This window comes from Crocodylus porosus, unplaced genomic scaffold (genome assembly GCF_001723895.1).
Source record: "Crocodylus porosus isolate Cpor-Errol unplaced genomic scaffold, CroPor_comp1, whole genome shotgun sequence".
NCBI lineage: Eukaryota > Metazoa > Chordata > Crocodylia > Crocodylidae > Crocodylus > Crocodylus porosus.
The window spans coordinates 72,601,917-72,623,054 of NW_017728909.1; the positions used below are offsets into that span (position 1 = coordinate 72,601,917).

The 21,138-nt window shown below is 38.5% G+C and overlaps 1 protein-coding gene across 2 annotated transcripts in view; it reads right to left on the bottom strand.

Annotated features, from left to right (window-relative positions):
• The window catches only part of PJA2 (praja ring finger ubiquitin ligase 2), an 83,250-nt gene that overhangs the window by 18,601 nt on the left and 43,511 nt on the right, over positions 1–21,138 (bottom strand). Inside the window, exons 2-5 of one of the 2 annotated variants that reach the window (XM_019532462.1) lie at positions 20,811–20,964; positions 18,237–19,308; positions 10,750–10,935; positions 3,765–3,950 (exon numbers count right to left, since the gene is read on the bottom strand). In XM_019532462.1, the coding sequence (XP_019388007.1) occupies positions 3,765–3,950; positions 10,750–10,935; positions 18,237–19,308; positions 20,811–20,817 (1,451 nt within the window). In that variant the 5' untranslated portion in view covers positions 20,818–20,964. The remainder of the gene's footprint in view (positions 1–3,764; positions 3,951–10,749; positions 10,936–18,236; positions 19,309–20,810; positions 20,965–21,138) is intronic. The other variant, XM_019532461.1, reaches the window with a different exon arrangement.

A 21,138-nucleotide genomic window follows, 5' to 3' on the forward strand; every position in this document is an offset into this window, starting at 1 on the left:
GTTTTAACAATTTAAGACTTAAGTCTATACTACAAACATGCTCAAAGACCTTTTAAGGCAGCCGAACACTGTACTTTGCTAGTGACAAAACATTGCTCTGCCACCTACTGAAGGCACATGAAGCACTCCTGCATCTTCAGGAAGTTGGCACACTTCCCAGGTGTACTTTGCAACTTGACAGAACAACAACTACTGTAATGAAGCATTAGAAGTACCAGAAGCACATAGGTAGAAATGTACTGTGGTGCCTTGGTGTTGACAGCTACTAAGCATAGACAGCAATTTGGATTGTAAAGTTTGATGAAATATGTCAAATAAAAGATGTGGCTAAATCCTCTCTTTATCAGTATTCATACTTAATCCAAAGGTAATCAGCAGTCTTAAACTGTACAAGGGGAAGCAAGAATTTAGGACCAAAATTTTAAAAAGGCACATGAAAAGCTGCAACTCCTTTGGCATATACCAAGGAGGCAAAACCTGAATATAAACTTGGTAATGCATATGTGAACTAGGTAACACAAGATCATCAGTGAGGCACACAAAAGTGGTATGTTTGACATGTTACCATTCATGACTCTGCATACAGATGACTAAACAATCTGCATGTATATTTATATAAAATAATAAAAGTCTTTTTAAAGTTATGCACTATCAAAGGAAAAACGGTATACTGGACAACCTTCTAAATTGGTTGTAGCAGTCTTGCTTTATGGAAGACAAAACATATTAATTTCAGCTCTACACTTCTGTAAAATCAAAAATACTTTAGTGATAAAATGTTGACATTGTGAGATACAGTTGTTATTATACTGCTCATGTACCCAATGTGCTTCTTGTGTTTTTATCACCCCTAAAAAGATGAGTACAAACCACAACTCTCTTTTTTTTGTTTAAATTGAACAGGTCCTGCTAAGACGACAATACTGGAATTTGTATATCTTATTTATTATGCAAGGAGACGATAAGAAAAAAATATCCCAGACAAAAATAAAATAATGCTATATTTACTCAAATATGACTGACAGCCTTCACAGCCAATCAGTGGTGAGGGGAGAAGCCACCAAGCCCCTTTGGCCAGAGGCATGGCAGAGGCCTGCCAAACTCGGCCCGTGAAAATGACTGCCAGCCTGGGGTTCTGCCCGTAAAAGTGGCTGGCCAGCGCCTTGAGATCAGTAGACTGCCACTTATGGAGACTATATGCAAGTTACTACAGGTATGCTTATTTCAAGATCAGTGTTTTCAAACTTGCCTCTCATTTGTGTGTTCAGACATAGCAGGGTCTGACAGTAAGGAGGGGGGGAAGTTGCTGTAGGGGGAAGGCAGAGGGCAAGGAGGCTACCTGATCCTCCACACCCATATTTCTTTTCCCTGCTGTAGCAGTGGGAAGGGGACAAATTCAAGGCAAACCTCCAATAGTTAGCTTCTATACCTGGAAAATTATAACAAATTTATAATTTTCCATATATAAAATCCAATTATTGGGAGGGTCATCTTATATTCTGAGTCAGCTTATATTTGAGTAAATAAGGTAATACTCTCCCCACCCCCTCTTTTTTTAAGAATATGAATTCATGTCCAATCTAGCCCTGAAAAAAATCCGATACCAGCACAGTAGCTTAAAAAGTGAAAAATAAAATAAAATGAAAAAATAAAAAAATAAAGCAACTAAATGAAGAAAAATGTTTATGGCAGGCTGTTTAAACATGTTCTTATTAATATTTTTTAATTTAAATGTTAAACTAATATCTTCAAAACAAATCTCTCAACTGAACATGTACAATATCAAATCTTTAAGTGTGAAGGGCTCACTCAATTGATCTTTTAAAAATTTAAGTCACACACACAGAAAACCCCTTTTTGCACCAGATGTAAAAGTTAGCTATTGCAAATTTACAGAATTTAAACAGAGAAGAACCATTAGCTATCATGCAACATGAAGAGAAGGTTTATAGGGAACAGGGCAAATCTCAGCCCGCTCTGACCAGGGCTAATTAATGCAGGTGAAGCTCTTTACTAATCTGCTATTCTTGCTTCTAATATTTGAGTTATCTTGGGTATCTCTACTTGGTACTGCATTTGGCCACAAATACTTGCCCTAAATTTCACTCAGTTATCCCAATTACCTGAGTTCAGCTATTTTCAGCAGGCATGCCATAAATTAGCCCTGTGCCCTCGAAGTGCCCCTCCAATTCCCTTTTGCTGCTCTGCCTTTTTCTCCCTGCTGTGCGCTCGTTGCCTTCTGTTGCTCCAGTTTTTGCTCCCTGCCCTATCTGCTACTGTGCTACCTTCCACCTCACCCAATCTTCCTTATGATGCATACCAGCTGCCTGTGTCACTTGTTGCATCTGTGCCACAGGTTGGTCACCCTGAGGTAAAAATGTAGCTTTCAGGAAAGCAACCAGTTTTGATCTGAAGACATTAAGAGATAAGAATCCATTCCCTACTAGCTTGCTCCAACAGTTGATCACCCTGAAAATTAATATCCTATTTCCAATTTGAACTTGCCCGACTGATATCCAGCCACTGGCTCTTATTATGTTTAATTTAGCAACAAAATCACAAGTTATTAATACCTGTTATTTCCTCCTCACAGGAGGTACCCCTACAACGTAACCAATATTTTGATCTAACTAGTGCAAGCACCAAGTCTTTCCCTGTAAAACATTTCTCCATCTTTTAAGCCATTCTTGTGGCTTTCCCCCCCCATCCTCTTCAATCTTTTTCAACATCCTTTATCAAGTGCAGATGGTAGGTAGTTTTCTATCAATCTCACTAATGTTGCATAGAGCAAAAAAATCTCCCCATAGGCATTTTTTGATATTTCAAAGGAACAGTATGATAAACTAGAAAAGAACCAAGTACAAAATCATTTTCTGTCATTTGCATGTGCAGCACTGTAAAGAGAAATACAACAAGGCTTAAAATACTATTTTTCAATTGTAGGGACTTGGACTTGTAACTAAGGTAAGCCTGAATCTTTACCAAGCTCAAACGCATAAAAGTGAATCATGTTCTTATTCTTGACAATTCAGAGATGAATCCAAAAATGCACCCATAGCTATGGAGGGCAGGTCCACTGAGATTTACTAAATGGAACAATCAGGGATGTATCCTCTGACATTCCTAAACCATAAGGAGTGGATGGCAGAGAGGTTATAACAGGGGGGTCTAGACATGCCCCACTTGCTTATAAATCATGATGTACACATCTGAGGTCTAGCCAGGTGCCCAGTGAATCCACTTGTGGTTGATAAACCCAATTCAAGAGCGACACAGCTTGTTACCAGTTTCTCAGATCTGTGTGTTGTCTGAACTGGAGTCCAAGTTTACAGCAGATTTTTTCCTTCTTTCTCACTTTCCTTCCATCCTCTGGATCAAAGCTGCTTCAAGCTGAGTTGCACTCAAGGCCAGATGTTGTTTTGAGACTGGATGGTATTCTGCACACTCCTCCCATTCACATACTTCCACCCTAAAGCATCTATTAGTCAATATCTGACAGAACACTGGACCCAGTATGGAACTTATGTTCTTACCCTTACAGTAATAATTAGGTAGATCATAATGATTTCCAATTATACCCTGCTTAACCAGATAGTGTCCATCTGTTGGAAGAACAGCACATACAGCAAGTTGAGCTTTAACTTACAGTTTTATGAGCGTGTTCAATCAGTAATGAATTTGTGATATTTCCTAAATACAGGAAGGGAATTAATTATTCTGTCACTTTAAGTAATGAGGTCCCACAGAGAGAACCTATTACATACCTCCACTCCACATCTAAGTCTTCACTCATGCTGGAGTCATCTTCAAGATTATTGTTCCCATCCAACATGAAGAATCCTGGGTGCACAAAATGGCTAACTGGGTCATTTTCCTCATCACTGCTACTTTCAATTTCTTCGTGGTACTGTAGCCAAGGAATCTCTCCTTCTTCCAAAGAGATCTGTTCCCTTTAGATAAATATTAGAAGATTAGTAATTAAAAAATATATCATTACCAAATCATACTTAAGCAATGGAACATATATCTATTAATCTTAGAGGCTGCAAATCCACAGGCCTCAGAAGCAATTTTGCACAGGAATCTGAACCAAGTGATGCTTGCCAACTTCTGAGCCAATACATCTGAGCATAACCCAAGTCAAGCCCCTATGATATCTGTGCTCATGGAACTCGGTTCCCCAAAACCAAACAGAAATTCATTAACTTTACTGCACTATTTGTCAATTTCGTGTAGCCATTTGCAGTCTGCTCTGCCAGGACCTGAAATCTCACTACTATTTGGTATTACATTCTTTGTGCGTAGTGAAGTCACCACATTTACTCAAATCCAAGATGCAGCCACCTATCCCCTTGCACTTATTCTCCACAGATCTGGCTCTAGCCCCACTCTGGTCTGGGCAGTGGCATAATCAACAGGGGAGGGGATGCGGCCTCTCCAGCCGGCACCCCCAGGTGCCGGCTGGTTGGGGAAGCGCTGCCTGGAGAGGCCGCAGCACCTCACGTTTTGTGTGTGACCCACCTGCCAGGTTGTAGCTTTCTTTAGCCAGAAATTCTGGCTGCCCTCCTCCCGCAGCCAGTGTGTCATGCTACTAATCCCCCTGTGGAAGTGCCATGGGGTAGGCGGCAGGGCCCCGCACCCTGCTTGGATCATCCTGGGGGGTCACAAATGCAAGTGTTGACTCCCAGGCACCACAGACCCATGGTATGCTGCTGGATCTGGGGCACAAAGCACATAGTAGCTCTGGCTCCTGACCAGCCACACAGCAGCCCTGCAAGGAGCAAGGGTCAGGAGCCACTTGACTACCCTACCCTCTGTCCTCCCATCATTTGCCCTCCCAGCTGATGCTTGCCCTATTGCAGCTATGAGGGCAATTAATTTAAGATGATCCTGCAATAGTTAGATTTTGTACATGGAAAAGTATAGCACATTTACAAATGTTCCATGAATAGAATCTAATTATTGGGCGGGTCATCTTAAATTTAAAATAATCTTAGAATTGGGTAAATATGATAATTGGGTCAGAGGGCATGCTCCTTGAACTGTCCCACTAAATGGCAGCATTTAGTGCACAAGAACCAAAAGATTGGCTTGTAAACATGAAGTAGAAAAAGCCAACTGAGCTGCCTAAATAACATTACTAAACTGTTCCAGTTCATTTGCTATTATGTCTACAAGGCAAGTAGAGAGGGAAAGTTCTTTATTTTTATTTCAGATTTCTCCTAGGAAAGTTAGAGGCAAACACTGTTCTATAACAGTGGTACTCTTGGCCTTGCAGGCCAAATGAATGCCATAGTGCCATACCTCCCGGGCCAGGAACGGGCTCTGCGCTGTCCTGCACATCAGACAGGATCAGGTGCCAAACAATGGAATCAGGTGCACAGGGCCATGCTATCTGCCCCTCACCAACTTTTCAGAATCACTGGGAGTCCCATGGGCTGGAAAGCACGATGCCAGGGCCCAGAGCTGGCCTGTGGACAAGGAATTGAGCACCCCTGTTCTATAGAATATGAATCCTAGCAAAAATGCTGATGGTTCCAAGGAAAAAAAAATTGTTTTGAAATTAAAAAAAACAAAAAACAAAAAAACCCCAGTATTTTAAAATCACATCCAAATTTTGTACTTCTGTACAGAAACAAAACTATGGAAAAAAGGACTCTTCTGGTTGTAAGCCTTTAGACTTTTTTTTTTTTTTTTTTTTAAATATACGAAATCTAGCTCCATGCTTCAAACCCAGTCATCATCCAAGATGTGAGGAGTTCAGGTCTGGGTGAAGCATCTTTCTTTTGCTTTGGGGCAGCAGGCTTGGGAGCACTGCCAAACCTCTGGGCCCTTGAGGCAAGTGAAGAAATCTGAACTGCCTTAGGTATACCAGAGCTATTATTATTAGGATGACCAAATGATGTTATGCTTTGCAAAACACCCTGGGGATTAGGGGAGTCAACACAAAAAAGCTTATGATTATTATTCAGATAAAGCAGCTCAATCCTGGGATATACCCAGTCCTGGATAACTTCTTAAGGATGAAGTCTTTGTCCCCATCTTTATTTCTAGAGATGTGTCTGCTTACAGCATTGCTTTTGCTTTGGATGCAATGCACATGAACCAAAAGAGACGTATCTGAAAGTCTTATGAGCCAGTTCAAAAGTGATGCTGTAAGCCAGGGGTGGGCAAGATGTGGCCCGTGGGCTGGATGTGGCCCACCAGGCCATTCTATCCAGCCCATGGGGCCCCTAAAAAATTTAGAAAATTATATTTATCTGCCCCGGCTGCCTGTCGTGCCTCGATGGCTTACCAAAGCTCAGCCCTCGATGGCTTACCAAAACTCAGTAAGCAGCCCACCGCCCAAAATAATTGCCCACCCCTGCTCTAAGCTTATCTACTGACATAAAACAAAAGGTCCTGGGACAGTCCATCATTATCTGTACTAGTTGTCTAGAAACCTACTTCCAGAAGGAATCATTCTCCGCAGACTGCTCTGTACTCCAAACATGCATTCTTATCCCTCACTGGGCCCAGAAATTCTGAACTCAGAGAACATGAAAATCCCAAACTAGCAGGGAAGAATCTGTGAGAACAACTCTGAATGGTAAAGAAAGGAAGGAGAACTCACTTATAAACATTTGCCAGGTCCTTCAACCATTTCTGGAAAGGCAGAGCGTGAAAGAGAAACATCACTAGCATTTATAAGGAATGCCTGGCCTTTGGGACACGCTGACTTTAACTAGTCCTGTGTACATTGGAACTTGTTTCTCTTCCCATAGACTGGAGGTACTAAATCCAGGCCTAACAGGAGCAAGGGTAAGAAAGGAGGTAAACAAAACCAACAACTCTCCTCAGCATCTACTGTACTTCCAGAGATTACGCTATGGCAAGAAAAATCGCAGCAGCCACATCTGCAATAAAAAGAAGGTTATGCTTACTATTACGTGTTTGCCTTTCTGCTTCCATTTTTGCAGCATTCTGGCACACTTACCAGTGTATAGGGAAGTGTTTGGAAAGGAGATGGGATCTCCTGCTAATTGCTGGAGGGAATTGCTTCCTCTTTCCTCTCTGCTTATTAACTTTAAGGGAGGGGCTGCCATTGCCTACCCCCTCCCTAGGGGTACAGGGTTTAGAATACATGTAACTCTTCTTCTTTCCCCTTCTTTCCAGCCCTGCACACAGAGTTGAGAGCAGTAGGGCTATAGACTTCCCCTGCTAGTGGAAATAACTAATTTTTTCCCTAAGTTAAAGGAGCCCTTCAATCCCATGCTTTGTTTGTCTTTCAAGTGGCAGCCCATGATGACCCTGACTTTTCTATGCTTAGGATCAGGGAATAAACAAAAGGTAGTTGTCCTTAAAAAACTACTATAAATATGAAAATGTGAGTTTTACTTCTGCTGCTCTGCAAGAAACATGCCTTCTTGATAATGTAGTTCTCAGAATAGAATCACATGACTTAAGTCTCAAAAAACTGAAGCCACAAGCAATTCCTTTTTCAACTGTTTTTATGGTGTAGGTGGAGAAAACAAGCCATTAGCTATATTTTTCTTCCAATTAGAAAAAGTCCAAATGCTTCATGAAGATGAATCATACAAATCTCAGCAGTTGTTTGTAACAGATCATTACCATGGCTCTGATACTTCATCTGGTGTGAAAAAGATGTATTGAATAGACCAACTCTAATAAGACAATGGGTCTTTTGTAGTTGTATTTAACACTCACAACTGAACAACAGGATAAATTTAGACACTGATGTGATGTAAAGCAATTTCAGATGGCAAGTTTACTAACTAGAGTTCTTGCACTTTGCTGGCTGCAAGCCATTTCCTGCAGTACAAAGAACTCTAATTTTTTCAGGAAAGAAAGCTAGTCTAAAAAACATTAAGTATGTTCAAATAATTCTTCTATTTCATGTAGCAAACAGAGAAAATACTATACCCTGAGGAATACAAGGTTATACTTCAATAAGGTTTGTTGATGCTACAAACCACAAGAGTGAAATCTGAGTGGCTAGAATGATAGTAAAAAAAGAAAAAAAGAAAAAGAAAAGAAAACAAAGAAAGAAATCCGTAGAGAGGAACCTACATAGCCTTTTACTCATTAGATAACTAAATGTACAGTCCAGAAAAGTGTCCCTGGTAAAATTACTTTTTTAAAAATCCATTTCCTTTTGCATTACATAGTCAATGACCTCTCAAGTGCTGTGTTAAATACTTATTGATCTTCCCACTGTGACATACAGTGCAACTCAATGAAATGCCCGTGTCATAGTAGGTCTCAAAGTTTTGACAAAGATGTAGAATGTTAAGTTACAAGGAACACAACAGCAGTTCATATTTTACTGGAGCTTTTTATTAAGGTTTTAATGGATTTTAGACAAAAACGTAAGCATCCTTGTCCCCCTTGCCAATTCCAAATCCCAGACTTCCCTTTCACTCATTACCTTAATTTTCTGGTTAATAGAAAGTCATAAAGAAGTTGGAGAACATTAAAACATTGTATTATAAAAGTTGTTTTATTGTTTCTTAGTTATATTCCACATTTGGTACAATATTATTTCCTTTCTCTGAATGCAGAGCAAGTAAGTATCTGTTATTACCAAATCTGTCTTTATCATCTACTCCTAATTTCCAGATTGCCTTACAGTTTGGTTCCTCCTTCTTATGTTTTTGCTACTCTTTCAATTTTTTTGGAAGAAAATTTGATCATGGGTGAATTTATATTAACTACCCATGTAAAGGCAAAAGTTCACAGACAAATTCTTGTGCAACACTGGACAGTCATATAATGGAGCTCCAAAAAAATTAAGTCAGATCATGCTACTTGAAGACTGCTCCACGCACAACAAACTTTTTAGGACTCTCTCTCACTTTAACAACATATGTTTCACCACTGTGACATATGCAGCTCTATAAATCAGCTTGAGAACTGCTGAGTTAGAATATTTTTAATTACACTTAGACTGTCAACAGAAAAGCAAAGTTATTTATTCATGTTTTAGAATACTGTTATTTTCTTTAAAAGATTCAGATAGTACTACCTATTTCATTGGCAGCCATTGGTCTCAGAAGTCCATGGAGACTGCACCTTTGGTGGGTTACTGGATACCACCACAGCTTCTCAAGTGGCTGAGGAGTCTGATGCATGACAAGTTGCACATAAAAACTAGGTTGAGCTTGTACTAGCATGCTGAGTACTGTTTTGTCTTGCCTGCCTCTGATGCCTCTTCTCTAGTTATGCTTGAGAAGTTATGCTACCTGTAGTAGACAATGTTTATTAGCAGAACTACCTGAGCTGTACTGTCAACTGCCCATATACAGGCATTCAAAAATCAGTGCCTAAATACAGACATAAATGACAAGTCAGTGTTGTGCTTAGAGTATCAGCAGCTTGTCAGGAAAAGAAAATGACCAACCAGAAATTCCCTATATCTTTTAAAGGGAAGATTTTTTTTTCTATATATGCTGTACTTCTGAAATAGATTTACTGTGTACTATTAACAGACCTTGCTGTTATGTGACAGACCAAAAGCTTCTGCTTTCTTATAAAAATGAGAGGAGTTTACTCGTCATGACAACTTGATTTTTAAACAGAGCCATGGTTATTGTTTGATATAAAACTTTTCCTCCTCCATTCATGAAATACCTTAATTAAGCGGACTTCAGCCATTTTTTTCTACTCCCTTAGGAAAATACCAAGTATCTTGAGAAGTCAAAGGCTTTACGTTTTCATAACTTAAACTTTATTTTAGGCCAAAATCTTCAAGGGTTTAAAGTGGTAATAAAAAACAACATACGCGCAAAGGCCAAATACATACCAATTAATGTTTCACATTTATTTTACCCAGCAAGTAATATATCTGATTTCCAAATCATATCACTATGGTTACAGTTGCAAAGATAGGAACAATCTTGTGCCTGGACTGAAATGTATGTAATGTTTTAAGATGCAATTTTTTCACAAATTTGTGAAAAAACATTACATATGAAATACGGGGGAAAAGCATAATGGAACAGGCTTGTGCTGAAAAGCAGAGAGCACCTGAGAATAGGAAAAACCAGGGAAGGAAGGCATGACTGCTGCTGTTTAATAAAAACGTCTCTAGATAAATTGAGAAACTGACTCACAGGGCACTGTATCTAAATCCTCATAAACACAACATTTCTAAGCTTAGTATTGGGTACAGGTTAATGCGTTCACTGCTATGACTGCAGGAAAAATAGACAACGATAAATTCAGTGATCATTAAAAGAAGAGAAGTGAGAGGAATTGTACAGAAGTGTGGAAATAGATTTATACAAGACCGTTTCTAAAAGCTGTAGAAATATGGTAAAGAGAAAGAGAGACAACAATGAATATGGCCAAAGACTAGATAAATCGTCTCTCGCTACGTTAGATGAATTTACCCACTCTACCAAATCATCTCTCTTTTTTTTCTTTTTTGGCTTATATGATTTTAGTAATTCTGTAATTGTACTAGAGTACTGATATCTACTATTAGAAGTCAACAGTCACCCAAAGTTCATTTGTATGACTCACCATGATTATTTCCTAGTCTAAATATAGGCCAATACTGTATTGTTTCTAATACAATTGGGAGACGATTGTAAATCTGAAGTAAATGCTGAACTCATTTGAAATAATATTATATATCTACAAACACAATTGGGCATACATCCTCTTAATACCAACTTTCTACTTGGAGAAAAAAAAATCATTGCTGAAGAAAAAAAACAACATTCTGAAATAATAAAAAAAACATACCCTCCTTGCAAACAGAATTCTGGGTTCTCTTCTTCTAAGCCACTACTGTTGCTCTGCACTTCAGGTTCATGTTCTTCTCTGCCTGGAAGAGTCTCCCAGCTCTCATCACTGGAGGACTGGTCTTTTTCTGTAGTAGCGAAGTAGGAGGGTAAAGAGGCAGACCATTCCCCATCACTGCATTCAGAGCTGCGATTAAGACAAGTCAATGTTACACTTAGAGTATCAACAGCTCAGCAGGAAAAGAAAATGACCAGAAATTTATTATTTCCTATTTCTTTTAAAGGGAAGATATTTTTTTCCTATATATGCTGTACTTCTGAAATAAATTTATTTGTGTACTATTAACAGATCTTGCTGTTATGTGACAGACCCCAAAAGCTTTTGCTTTCTTATAAAAATAAGGCATTTACTTTTCATGATAACTTGATTTTTAAACAGAGCCATGGTTATTGTTTAGTATGACTTTTTCTCCTTCATCTTATGTGAAGTCCATGAAATACCTTAGGAAAGCTGACCCCTGCCATTTTTTTCTACTCCCTTAGGAAGATAATAAGGATCTTGAGAGAGGCCAAATGCATAAGTGAATGGTGAAGGCCTCATCTCTGAATATGCAAGGCTTTATAAACTTGGGCAAGGAACCTGTTGACAGGGGGAGGGGAATGCCCCACACTCCAAATTTGCTTGATATGCAATTTTGAGGTTCCCACTGAAAATATTTGTGGGAGAAGACAAAGTAAAAGGTAAGAAAAATGAAAGTATTGAAGATTAATTGGTGCATTGGTCCAAAAGACCAAATAGAAAGTCTGCTTAAGAACAAGGTGAAGAATTATGAAATTTAGCCTTTAATCATTAGACCAAACAGTAAGGTACAGGAAAATGTCTGGCTGGATGCCACTCTTATGACCTAAGCTTCAACATAACAGGAGTATTAACTGATTATTTAGAAGTAGGGTACAGAACTTATCAAACAGCACTCTAAGATATAGCTCTTAGATCTTTTGTTAACAAGAAGAAAGAACATATCAAAGCAAAAATAATTGTGTATGTTACTCAAAGAGATACAGGGAACTTTAATGGACAGACAAACAAAAGAATCATTGGTTGGATGAGCAGATAACATATATGACTGTAAATAGTCCTGGGACTTCTACTGTTCAAAAGTTTTAATTTGATAGTCTTTATGAAACCTGTATGTCAAATGTGATACCTTCCAACTCACAAGAGGAGACTTTTCTTTCCATCTCACAGTAAAAATACAAGCTGAAAAGATTTGCTGAAAAGTGTTTAACCAAATAAAAGCATCTTTGGAAGGCCACATTTCAAATGAAAGATGAAGGAAAAGTTGCATGAACTGTAAATGTATTTATTTCTCCCTTTGAAAAAGGATTTACAGTTTTATTACTCTCTTGGATTATTCTGACACAATAACAGTAAATAAAACCTGTCCAATAAGAGCTTTCAGCCACATTAACTGCTATTTTGGATTAGTTCATAAATACCTTTGAGAGCCATCTGATCTACACAGGAAAAGATACTTGCAGGTAACAGGAGTTTTTGTGATGTGATATCCATAAGCATAGTTTCAGTGGGAATGTGCCATGTACCTCAAGCATTGCAGCTCATAGACTTTTCTGCCTTACCTTTATCCACATAGTACACTTCGTAACCACGTCTTCATGCATAGTGCTAAACATGTAAAGAGGACTGCACACTTCTTGCTACTCAGTTGCTTCAGACAGGGGTGGCCAACATTTAGAAAATTTACATTTAACTGCCCCGGCTGCCTGTCACGTGGCCCTCGATGGCTTGCCAAAACTCAGTAAGCAGTCCTCTGCCTGAAATAATTGCCTGCCCCTGCTTCAGAGGGATATGGACTATAAATAAAATACCCCTCAGAAGAAAAATTATTCTACCAGCAGATGGAGTTCTCTCTCCTTTGAGGACTTGTTCACGTGTGCACTCTCACTGTGGGCGACTCCAAGCACACTGCCTAGGATTTAGAAACCCACTTCCTGGTAAGCAGCAGCCGCAGCATTAGCCTTAAAGACTTCCACAAGAGTAAAGATATGTACAGTGCTGCATGCAGCTTCAGAAGATGCCCAGTTCTGGTGGAATGAACTCTGACAACTAAAAGTGGGTCTATCTTGTGCTCTCATAGCTCATTTGAACCCTTTAATCTGATCAGATTCTCAGCCGAGGCATGGGTGGAGGGGGAGAAGGCACCTTTGGTTTTCTTGCTTAAAAAGGCAAACAGCTGAAGAGGCTTCCTGAAAGGCTTATCCTATACCAGTACAGGGACAAGGTTCTCCATGTCAAGTGCTTATAGTGCCTCAAACTCTAGAGGAGGAAGGCTCTAGGAAAATACATCAACAGCTTGATTTGTTGGCCCAATTAAACCTTAAATGGCAAACTTAGGTAAGGAATTTTGGACAAGTCACAGCTCTGTGACAATTAATGTTGCCACCTCTATCCTGCCACCAAACTTCAGGACCCACTGGGGAGCCTCATAGGTTGGGTGACATGATCTCATGAGCCAGACCACACCACACCAACATGTGGGGTCAATCTGCAGCCAGATCCAGCATGCAAGTCTAAACCAGCGGGCTGGACTGCACCAGTGGACCTACCCCACATGCCACCCCACAATATATAAGGCTTGCATACCAGCCCCGTGCCACTTACCTGGCCCATGGGGCTGGACAGGTTGAGCACCACCGACATAAAAGATAGTTATTGATTTCCCACTCATGAAGCAAGGGTGCATGCACACTAAGTCTGTCCATTGATATTCTGGAGCCCTGGAAGATGCACCATTAAAAGGTGCATCTTAGGGCTGACAACTTTTCCTCACACGTCCCTTTTTGGCTGATATCAAACCGACTACACTGTCCTGTCATGCTCTCCATAACACTCCCAAATCCAGAGCATTCAGATTAAAACTTTGCCTCTGACAGGCAAAATAACTCTTTTCCTTGAAGGCAACTGACAAATTCTTGCCACAGCGGTTACTGACTACTTAGAGGGGAGGAATAGGGCTTCCTTGCATATATTGGATAGGAAGGATCTGATCAGCAGATAATTTACCTTCATAGCCAGGGAATATCTTCCTAAGAAACATACTGACCATAACCATGACTGCATGTCTAGTATACAGGATCACGAAGATATGAGAGACTATGTGGCCTAGAACGGACACAGTAATCCTCACCAGTGTCGTTCAGTGAAGCTGCAATGTGGGTAGGGTAAAGCCTAGAACAGGCCCAACAGCAGATGAACTCTGGCCAGAAGGGAGCCCAGGGTAACTCCTATGAACTCCAGTCCCTGAACAGACAACAGGGTTGGTTTCTATATGGTCTCTACGAGACTCAGTGCTTGAAGCAAACACCTAGACCTATTTTGTTGAAAACTGCTTGGATATGAGGCACACAGCAATTTATGGTACGATTAACATGCAAGCTGTGCCATAAATGCAATGCCTGCCATGGGTCTAAAATGCAGTTGCTGAACAGTCCCAGACACTGGAGTCATAGGCATATGAGAATAAATGAAGTTTTCAGACCTCATGGTCTGTGAAAATATGAACCAAATAAACATTAAAAGAAGTCTAATAAAAAGAACCTAACTGTTTAAAGTCTTATGATTTCTGTGGTCCACTAAATGTTTGGGGTGGCCAATATTGCAATCTCTTAACAGTTCTAAATACTTTTATTTTACACTGTGTTTAATCCAAATCAGTCAATATTAAATTAAGATGCGAGACATACAAAATGAACAATTACAGAATATTTATCCATGTTTTAGGACGTCAGTCCCAGAGATATTTCAATTTTAAGACTGTAAGCTGAAATGCCTAGAGGCTAGTCATATGCATAAACTAAACCTAACTGAACCAACTACAGAGTTTATCTTAAAGGGTTTTTGTGTTTGAAATACTGAGAGGCTTCAGGAGCGTTTAAATCTGGCTATATTTAATGTTTTGATTTGTGAAGAGAATGTAATGATTTATTTAAATTAGGCAGTAATTTTATCCATGCTTGAAATAAATTGAAGCTATTGTGTGTTGCAATACTAAAAAGAAGACAAGAAATTTGCATGCAATCTATATCTTGAAGCATAAATATTTTCTCTATCTTACCAGTTTTATACTTTGACCAGTGTAAGGCATGGTTTTTTCAAGCACAAAACCTATAGCAGTTGAGAAAGAAATTCTGGTGTTTTATCATATGGAACAGGACTTGCTAAAATCTAAATCTGAACTGATAATACTTTGCATTTTACAGTCCTCTATAAAAATACCACTAAGAATATACTGTACTAAAACTCCGGCTATCTTCCTCTCTAAACTCTTATCTCACTTTTCCATGTATCACTAGCTAAAAGTAACAAATTTTAGAAGAAATTCACTTTTATTTATGTAGAAATTTTAGTGCAACTACATCATTTCTAATAGTGATAGATGTATGTATACAAGTTGTCCCAAAGTTGTCTCTAAGTTTACACAGATATTTTCTGTTTAAAAATAATGTTCAAAAGTTCACACTTTACAGGGCTGCCCATTTCAGCTCATCACAGTCAGACTTTTTGATACCCAAAGTATAAGAATTAAGGAAAAAGGCTAGTGCCCACACAGGATTCCTTCTTACGTTATGCTATCATCATAATAGCCAAGCACCTCTTGAAGGGGAGAAAGCAAGACTGTAATGTCACCCATTTCTGCAAGCTAGCCATCTGAAAGGTGTGTTTGAAAGGTTCTGAATATGAAGTTGGAGGCTGCCTGTCATGATATCCATGCTCTCTTTAAAATCCTTTTATCGTGTATGGGTATGAAATTTTAGAAACCCTGAAACATGCAAATTGTTCAAGATATTTTTTCCGCTTAAAGAATTTTCCAGAGTAGAGTCACATGCACTTTACTAATTTACAAGGATAAGTCTGTAGATGAGTCAAAACTTTTATATATAGTACATTTTCTACTACAGCATTTGTAGGTTTGCTTGGCTTTTTTTTTTAATCTGTGTGTCCTATTCAGTGGTTTCTTTTATTTCCACCATTACAGTGCAGAGTACACACAAGCATATGGCCCATATTTTTCTTACCTGCCACTCTACAGCAAAGCAATAGGCTGCATCATGGGAGCCAATGCTTAAATTGTAAAGTGCAGTTTCTCCTCATTTAACATCTGGTAGCAACAGAGGAAAAAAAGCAAGGTTTTACAGCAATAAACCCCTAGAATAAACCTGTTAATGAGTATACCCTCATGTTCACAATCCTTTTCAGTCCATTTTTTTAAATTTAAAGGCTTCAACTTTTGAATTTGTTTTGTTTTTGAAGGTTGGTTATTTTTAATAACCTGGTCAATTTTTCTTTTATAGCAAGAACTTCTTGCAGTACTGGCCTTAATAGTTTATGCAGAAAATTTTTCATACTCTAAACATCACTTAAGTGATGGAAATAAACCAGTTTAATAGGTCTCATGTAAGCATAAATAAAGTCCCTAATCAGCCTGATTTTTCTATGAGTCTACCAAAAACTAAAGAGGAAAAACTTTGTTAGTAGATGCACAGGATGAGGAGATATGTTTCTAATCTGTAACCTATCCTGTTCTTACTGAAGAACTGACACCCCTAAACCAACCCTACTGGGCTGCACCAGGCAGTAGCAGGGAAGGGAAAAGTTCAAGTTACTGTTTTCTTCCCACTTGGGCAATAATTTTAAATAGTATCTGGAAAAGAGCTTCTAGAATACATAGATTCAAGGTCATGGGAACAGAAATACTTAAGCATTTTTACAGGACTTCCCATAACATGAGCCTGACCATGGCTCTTAAGACAATTCCTAAACATGGTAAAGACAGTAGTATACCACTGCATTGACCACGTACGTTTTGCAACTTAATTAAAAAGTGTTGGGGAAAAAAAGTTTCAGACCCAGCTAAAGGCCCAGGTTTGAAGTCCTTTCTCACATCATTAAGTTCTTATCCAGAGAGTCCAACTTATTTCAAATCGGATTTCTCATCAATAAGTGCTCATCAAATTAAAAGGTGGTTCATTTAAACAATAAAAAGTTCAGTTTGATGCTCGAGAGGCAATGAAAAACGGTGGGAGGGTGATATGTGTTCCTTGCCCTCAGTCACTTATGGCCCTAATCCAGCTCTCAAATTTGTGTTCATGATTATACAGGGCCATTTTCTATTCTGTACCACACTTTTCAGTAAGAATTCTATAACTGCTTGTAGAGACAAGACGGAATTATGTCTTTCTGTGAAAAAGTAGTTAAGGGCCAAAAGATGAAGGGATGTTATCCCTAACAGATGTATGCAATTTTTATAGAAAATAATACAGCCTTCTCAAGAATACTTCTCTCCCAGTCAAAAAACCCATTGCTCCCTAAACAACCCAGCTGAAGCAACTAGATGAAACCGCCAAAGTGAAGGTGAATGAATTTACCCTCTTTTCACCAGCCCTTCAAGTAAAATGATCTTTGAACTGTAGGCAGTTTGCCTCTAAAAAGCTTGGCCACCTATTTAAGTTTATATTCTGATGGGCACTTTAAGAAGCTTGGCTTGGATCCCTTGGAAAGGGAAGAATTATGCACGTGAGTATGGATGACCTGGGAACTTTGCTATATTAAAGTCACACTGATTAAGGCAAATCCAATGTCCCATTATTGCAGGGTTTTTGTATTAGTATTTTTTATAAACCAACCGCCTCAACCCCTGCCAATCCAAAGGCTGAATAACTACTTTAAGACTGTTTTTAAGATCATACTTTCTTAAATATTTAGAATAATTCTTCTTTTTGATACTATACCTGCTTTTTTTTTTGCTTACCTAGGGCTAATTCTTCTATCTATATTAATTAAAATTCCAGTGAGGATTATAAAAACCAGTAAATTAAAATTGTGAATTTCTCTCTCATTGTGAAAATTAAAAAAAGAAAGTATTTTATGGATTTAAAAACTTAACATTTCATTCATGATGCAAGGGTATTACATAAGGCAGGTTTCCATCCTATATTAATCACTAGTTTGCTGTTGTCAGAGGACACACAAAACAGACTGCATCATGAAAAATGAAAAACAAAAGTTCCAGATGCTAACAAGTTTCACTTTGCTGCTGGGCACAAACACTCCTTGGAAGTCATAAAAGAAATAGGAAAACTTTTAAAAACAATACAGGCTGCTTACTACAGAAAGTTGCCAAAAAATCTCTTTAAATTCCATTAACCCACTCCAATTTCCAGCATCTTTACAATTTCTGCACAGAAATCTCAGACAAGAGAGTTGTTTAATACACAAGAAGGTCAAGGATAATTTAAATTTCTTGTAACTTGTTTTATATGATCATTCCTGCCTCCCCACAAACTTTTTTTATTTTTAGATATTGCATCTTCATGTTAGTTGCTAGTTATTCAGGTCAGTACATTATTTTACAAAGTAAGATGTGACATTAACACTCAAGCATGCATGCACAGAGAGTAAAACCTTACCTGTCTTCATCTTTGTTGGAGCCAGATAAATGTCTGTTGCAATCTTCAAACTCATCCCAGAAAGTGCTATCATCTAATATATTTTTTCTTTCTTGAACAGTTACATTTTTTATTAGATCACTTTTTGTTTTCTTTTGAGCACCTTCATAGTCCTTTGGGTCAAAGAATATACTGGAATTCATTTTTTCTTTGCCATTTCGCAAGGCACAATCTCCACTGCCTGGCTGGACTTCAACAATCTCACTCCGCCTTCTAGTACTACGTTTCTCTTCATCATCACTAGTAACTAGCAGCTTCTTTCTATCCAACTGGTTAGTAGCATTCTGTTTTCTAACTTTAGGCCTCACAACCAGCTCAGGTGAATTTCCTTGTTCAGTCTTACCATCATTGGCATTTGATTCATTACAAGTTCCTATAGGGGTTCCGATTACAACATCTGCTACAGTTTTTCTTTGTTGCGTTTCAAAACTAGCACTACTTAAGTTATTTTTTAGGGCAGCTTCATCTGCAGAGGTCTTTTCAAGTGTCCTGTTGTTTTGATGGGCAAGGTCTGAATCTATGCTAGAACGCCTCATAAAAGGCACTGATTCTAGTTCTACCAAACCTTCTCTAGATGTATTCTGGTTAAAAGTAGACAATCGTGACTGCAGACCATCCGAGGACTCTACCCCTTTCTCTAACTCAGAAATCATGCTATCAGGACTTTCTTGAAGTGTTTCTGCTTCCTTTTTTGTCAAAGAAACACCAACTTGATCATCATCATTGTCTTCTCCATCACTACTATCTGGCTCATAAGAGTCAATATTTACAAAAGCAATTCCATTTTGACCGTTCAGATCATTACTCTCGCCAGAAATAGAATCTGAGCAATCTTCTGACTTTTCATCAAGATTTACACTGCTCCCTGAGGTTTGGTCATCTTCCACATTGTAACAAACTGGAGAAAATGGCAAGTCATTTGTTGCAATAGTTTGGCTCAATATAGTTCGACAAACAGGAACTTCAGATCCAATGCTTTCTATCAAAGGTTCATCTGATAAAGCAGAACAAACTGGAACCAACGGACTGGAACCTTCATAAAAATTGCAAAGAATATATTGAAGTGATTGAATCTGCATTTACATATTCTTTTTAACAATACTCATGAACAAGCTGGCAATTGACTGGAGTTACAGTGCAACTAGATGATCAGACAGTTACCACAGGCATTCATTATCAGCTAATACATTAATAGTTCCACCTTTTAAAACTGAGCCCAAAGATGGCAATGAGATTTTTTTCCCCAACAAATATTATATTAGACTACTCATATACTAACTGGGTAAACAGCACTTATTCCCATGGTTTAGAAAAGACTACATTATGGCATTTTATAACAGAATAGCTTGTACCTGCAATATACAATGCAAGTCTTGATTTATAAAGGAAAAATTAATATGAAAAACAAATGCAGAAGCTCCACTTGGCAACAGTGAGTCCCACCCAATTAGGTTTGATGGGCTCTTCTGAAAATAACATGATAATGAATATGAAGACAATTTTCAGACTCTGAAAACTGCTGGCAAACTTTTAAATAAAGAAAATTATTACATAGGATTAGCTTTGAAGTTAAAGCTGGCTATAAAACTTCAAAAGCACGCACATTTCTGTATGACCTTGATAAATGCACATGCAAACTGGAGTTTGAACTTGCACAGACAGTCCTCAACTTGCACAGACAGCCTTTGATTCATGCACTTAAATTTAATTGCTGTTAAAGGCACAGAAAGCTTTATATATATGAGATACAATGGTTTCAGATAAAGAATGAGATAAGCATGGGTGAACAGATATGTATCAGAGAATATATATGTGCTTAAAGAAGAGCTAGTAGTGAAAAGTCCTGCACAATAGGGACAGATGCAGGGGGAAAGAAATATTTGGCTAAATGAATGTTAATGTTCAAAAGCAAATAATTCAAATATATTTGTAGTGAGGAAACTGCTTAAGAAACATTTGACTTGTGCAAATTTTGTACTTGTATTTCCTTGTATTAGAAGTGGCCACTACCTATGATGGTTCTCAGTCTTTTTAGATCCAAAGCACCCCTCCATAACTTCTCTGAATCTAGCATCACCGCAACGTAGAATCACTGCTGAACTGTCCCAGCTTACCTCAGTGGTTCTCAGCTGGGGCCCTGCTGCCACCGCTGTCAAATGAAAACTTCCCCGTGCACCTCATGTGGAATCAGATCAAAGAGCAACTGCAGCAGGAGTCCAGCTAGACTCTGCACAACATGAGTAGGACAATTTTACTTGGCTGCAGCACCCAGGCCACAGAACCCCTAAAAAACGGTCTCATGGCATATTGGGGTGCCATAACAACCCAGCTAAGACACCACATGGTAGCTCAATATTTGGATTTAAAATGAACTTACAGGCTTATCTGAACAGTTACTGCATGCCAGAAATAAGTTAAGTGATAACACTCATTTCTGAAACAGAAGGCTGTGGACTGATATTTCCCACATGAGGATTATGTATGCTACCACTGGAGTACTAGGCATTCACTGTAATGTTAGAGGAGGCTCTTTACCTAACATTAAACTGAAGTCCTTTCAATCCATGTTGTGGCTGTTCAGATAGACAAGGATACCCCGGAAGTAGCAGGGAATGCCTTCCAATGTTTTGGTCAGGTTTTTCCTCAATATAAAAGGGGAATTAATTTACAAATATTCAAGCTAGGGCATCTGGGAAGAAATATACCAAATACACAAATATTTGATGAATGAGAGAAAACTGGAAAATAGTCATGGCAAAAAAGATAGAGAGATAATATGACACAACATTATTAGATATAAGTTGGCAAGGAAACAATATTAAGAAGAAAAAATATTCAGTAGATTTCATGGCTGTATAAAGCA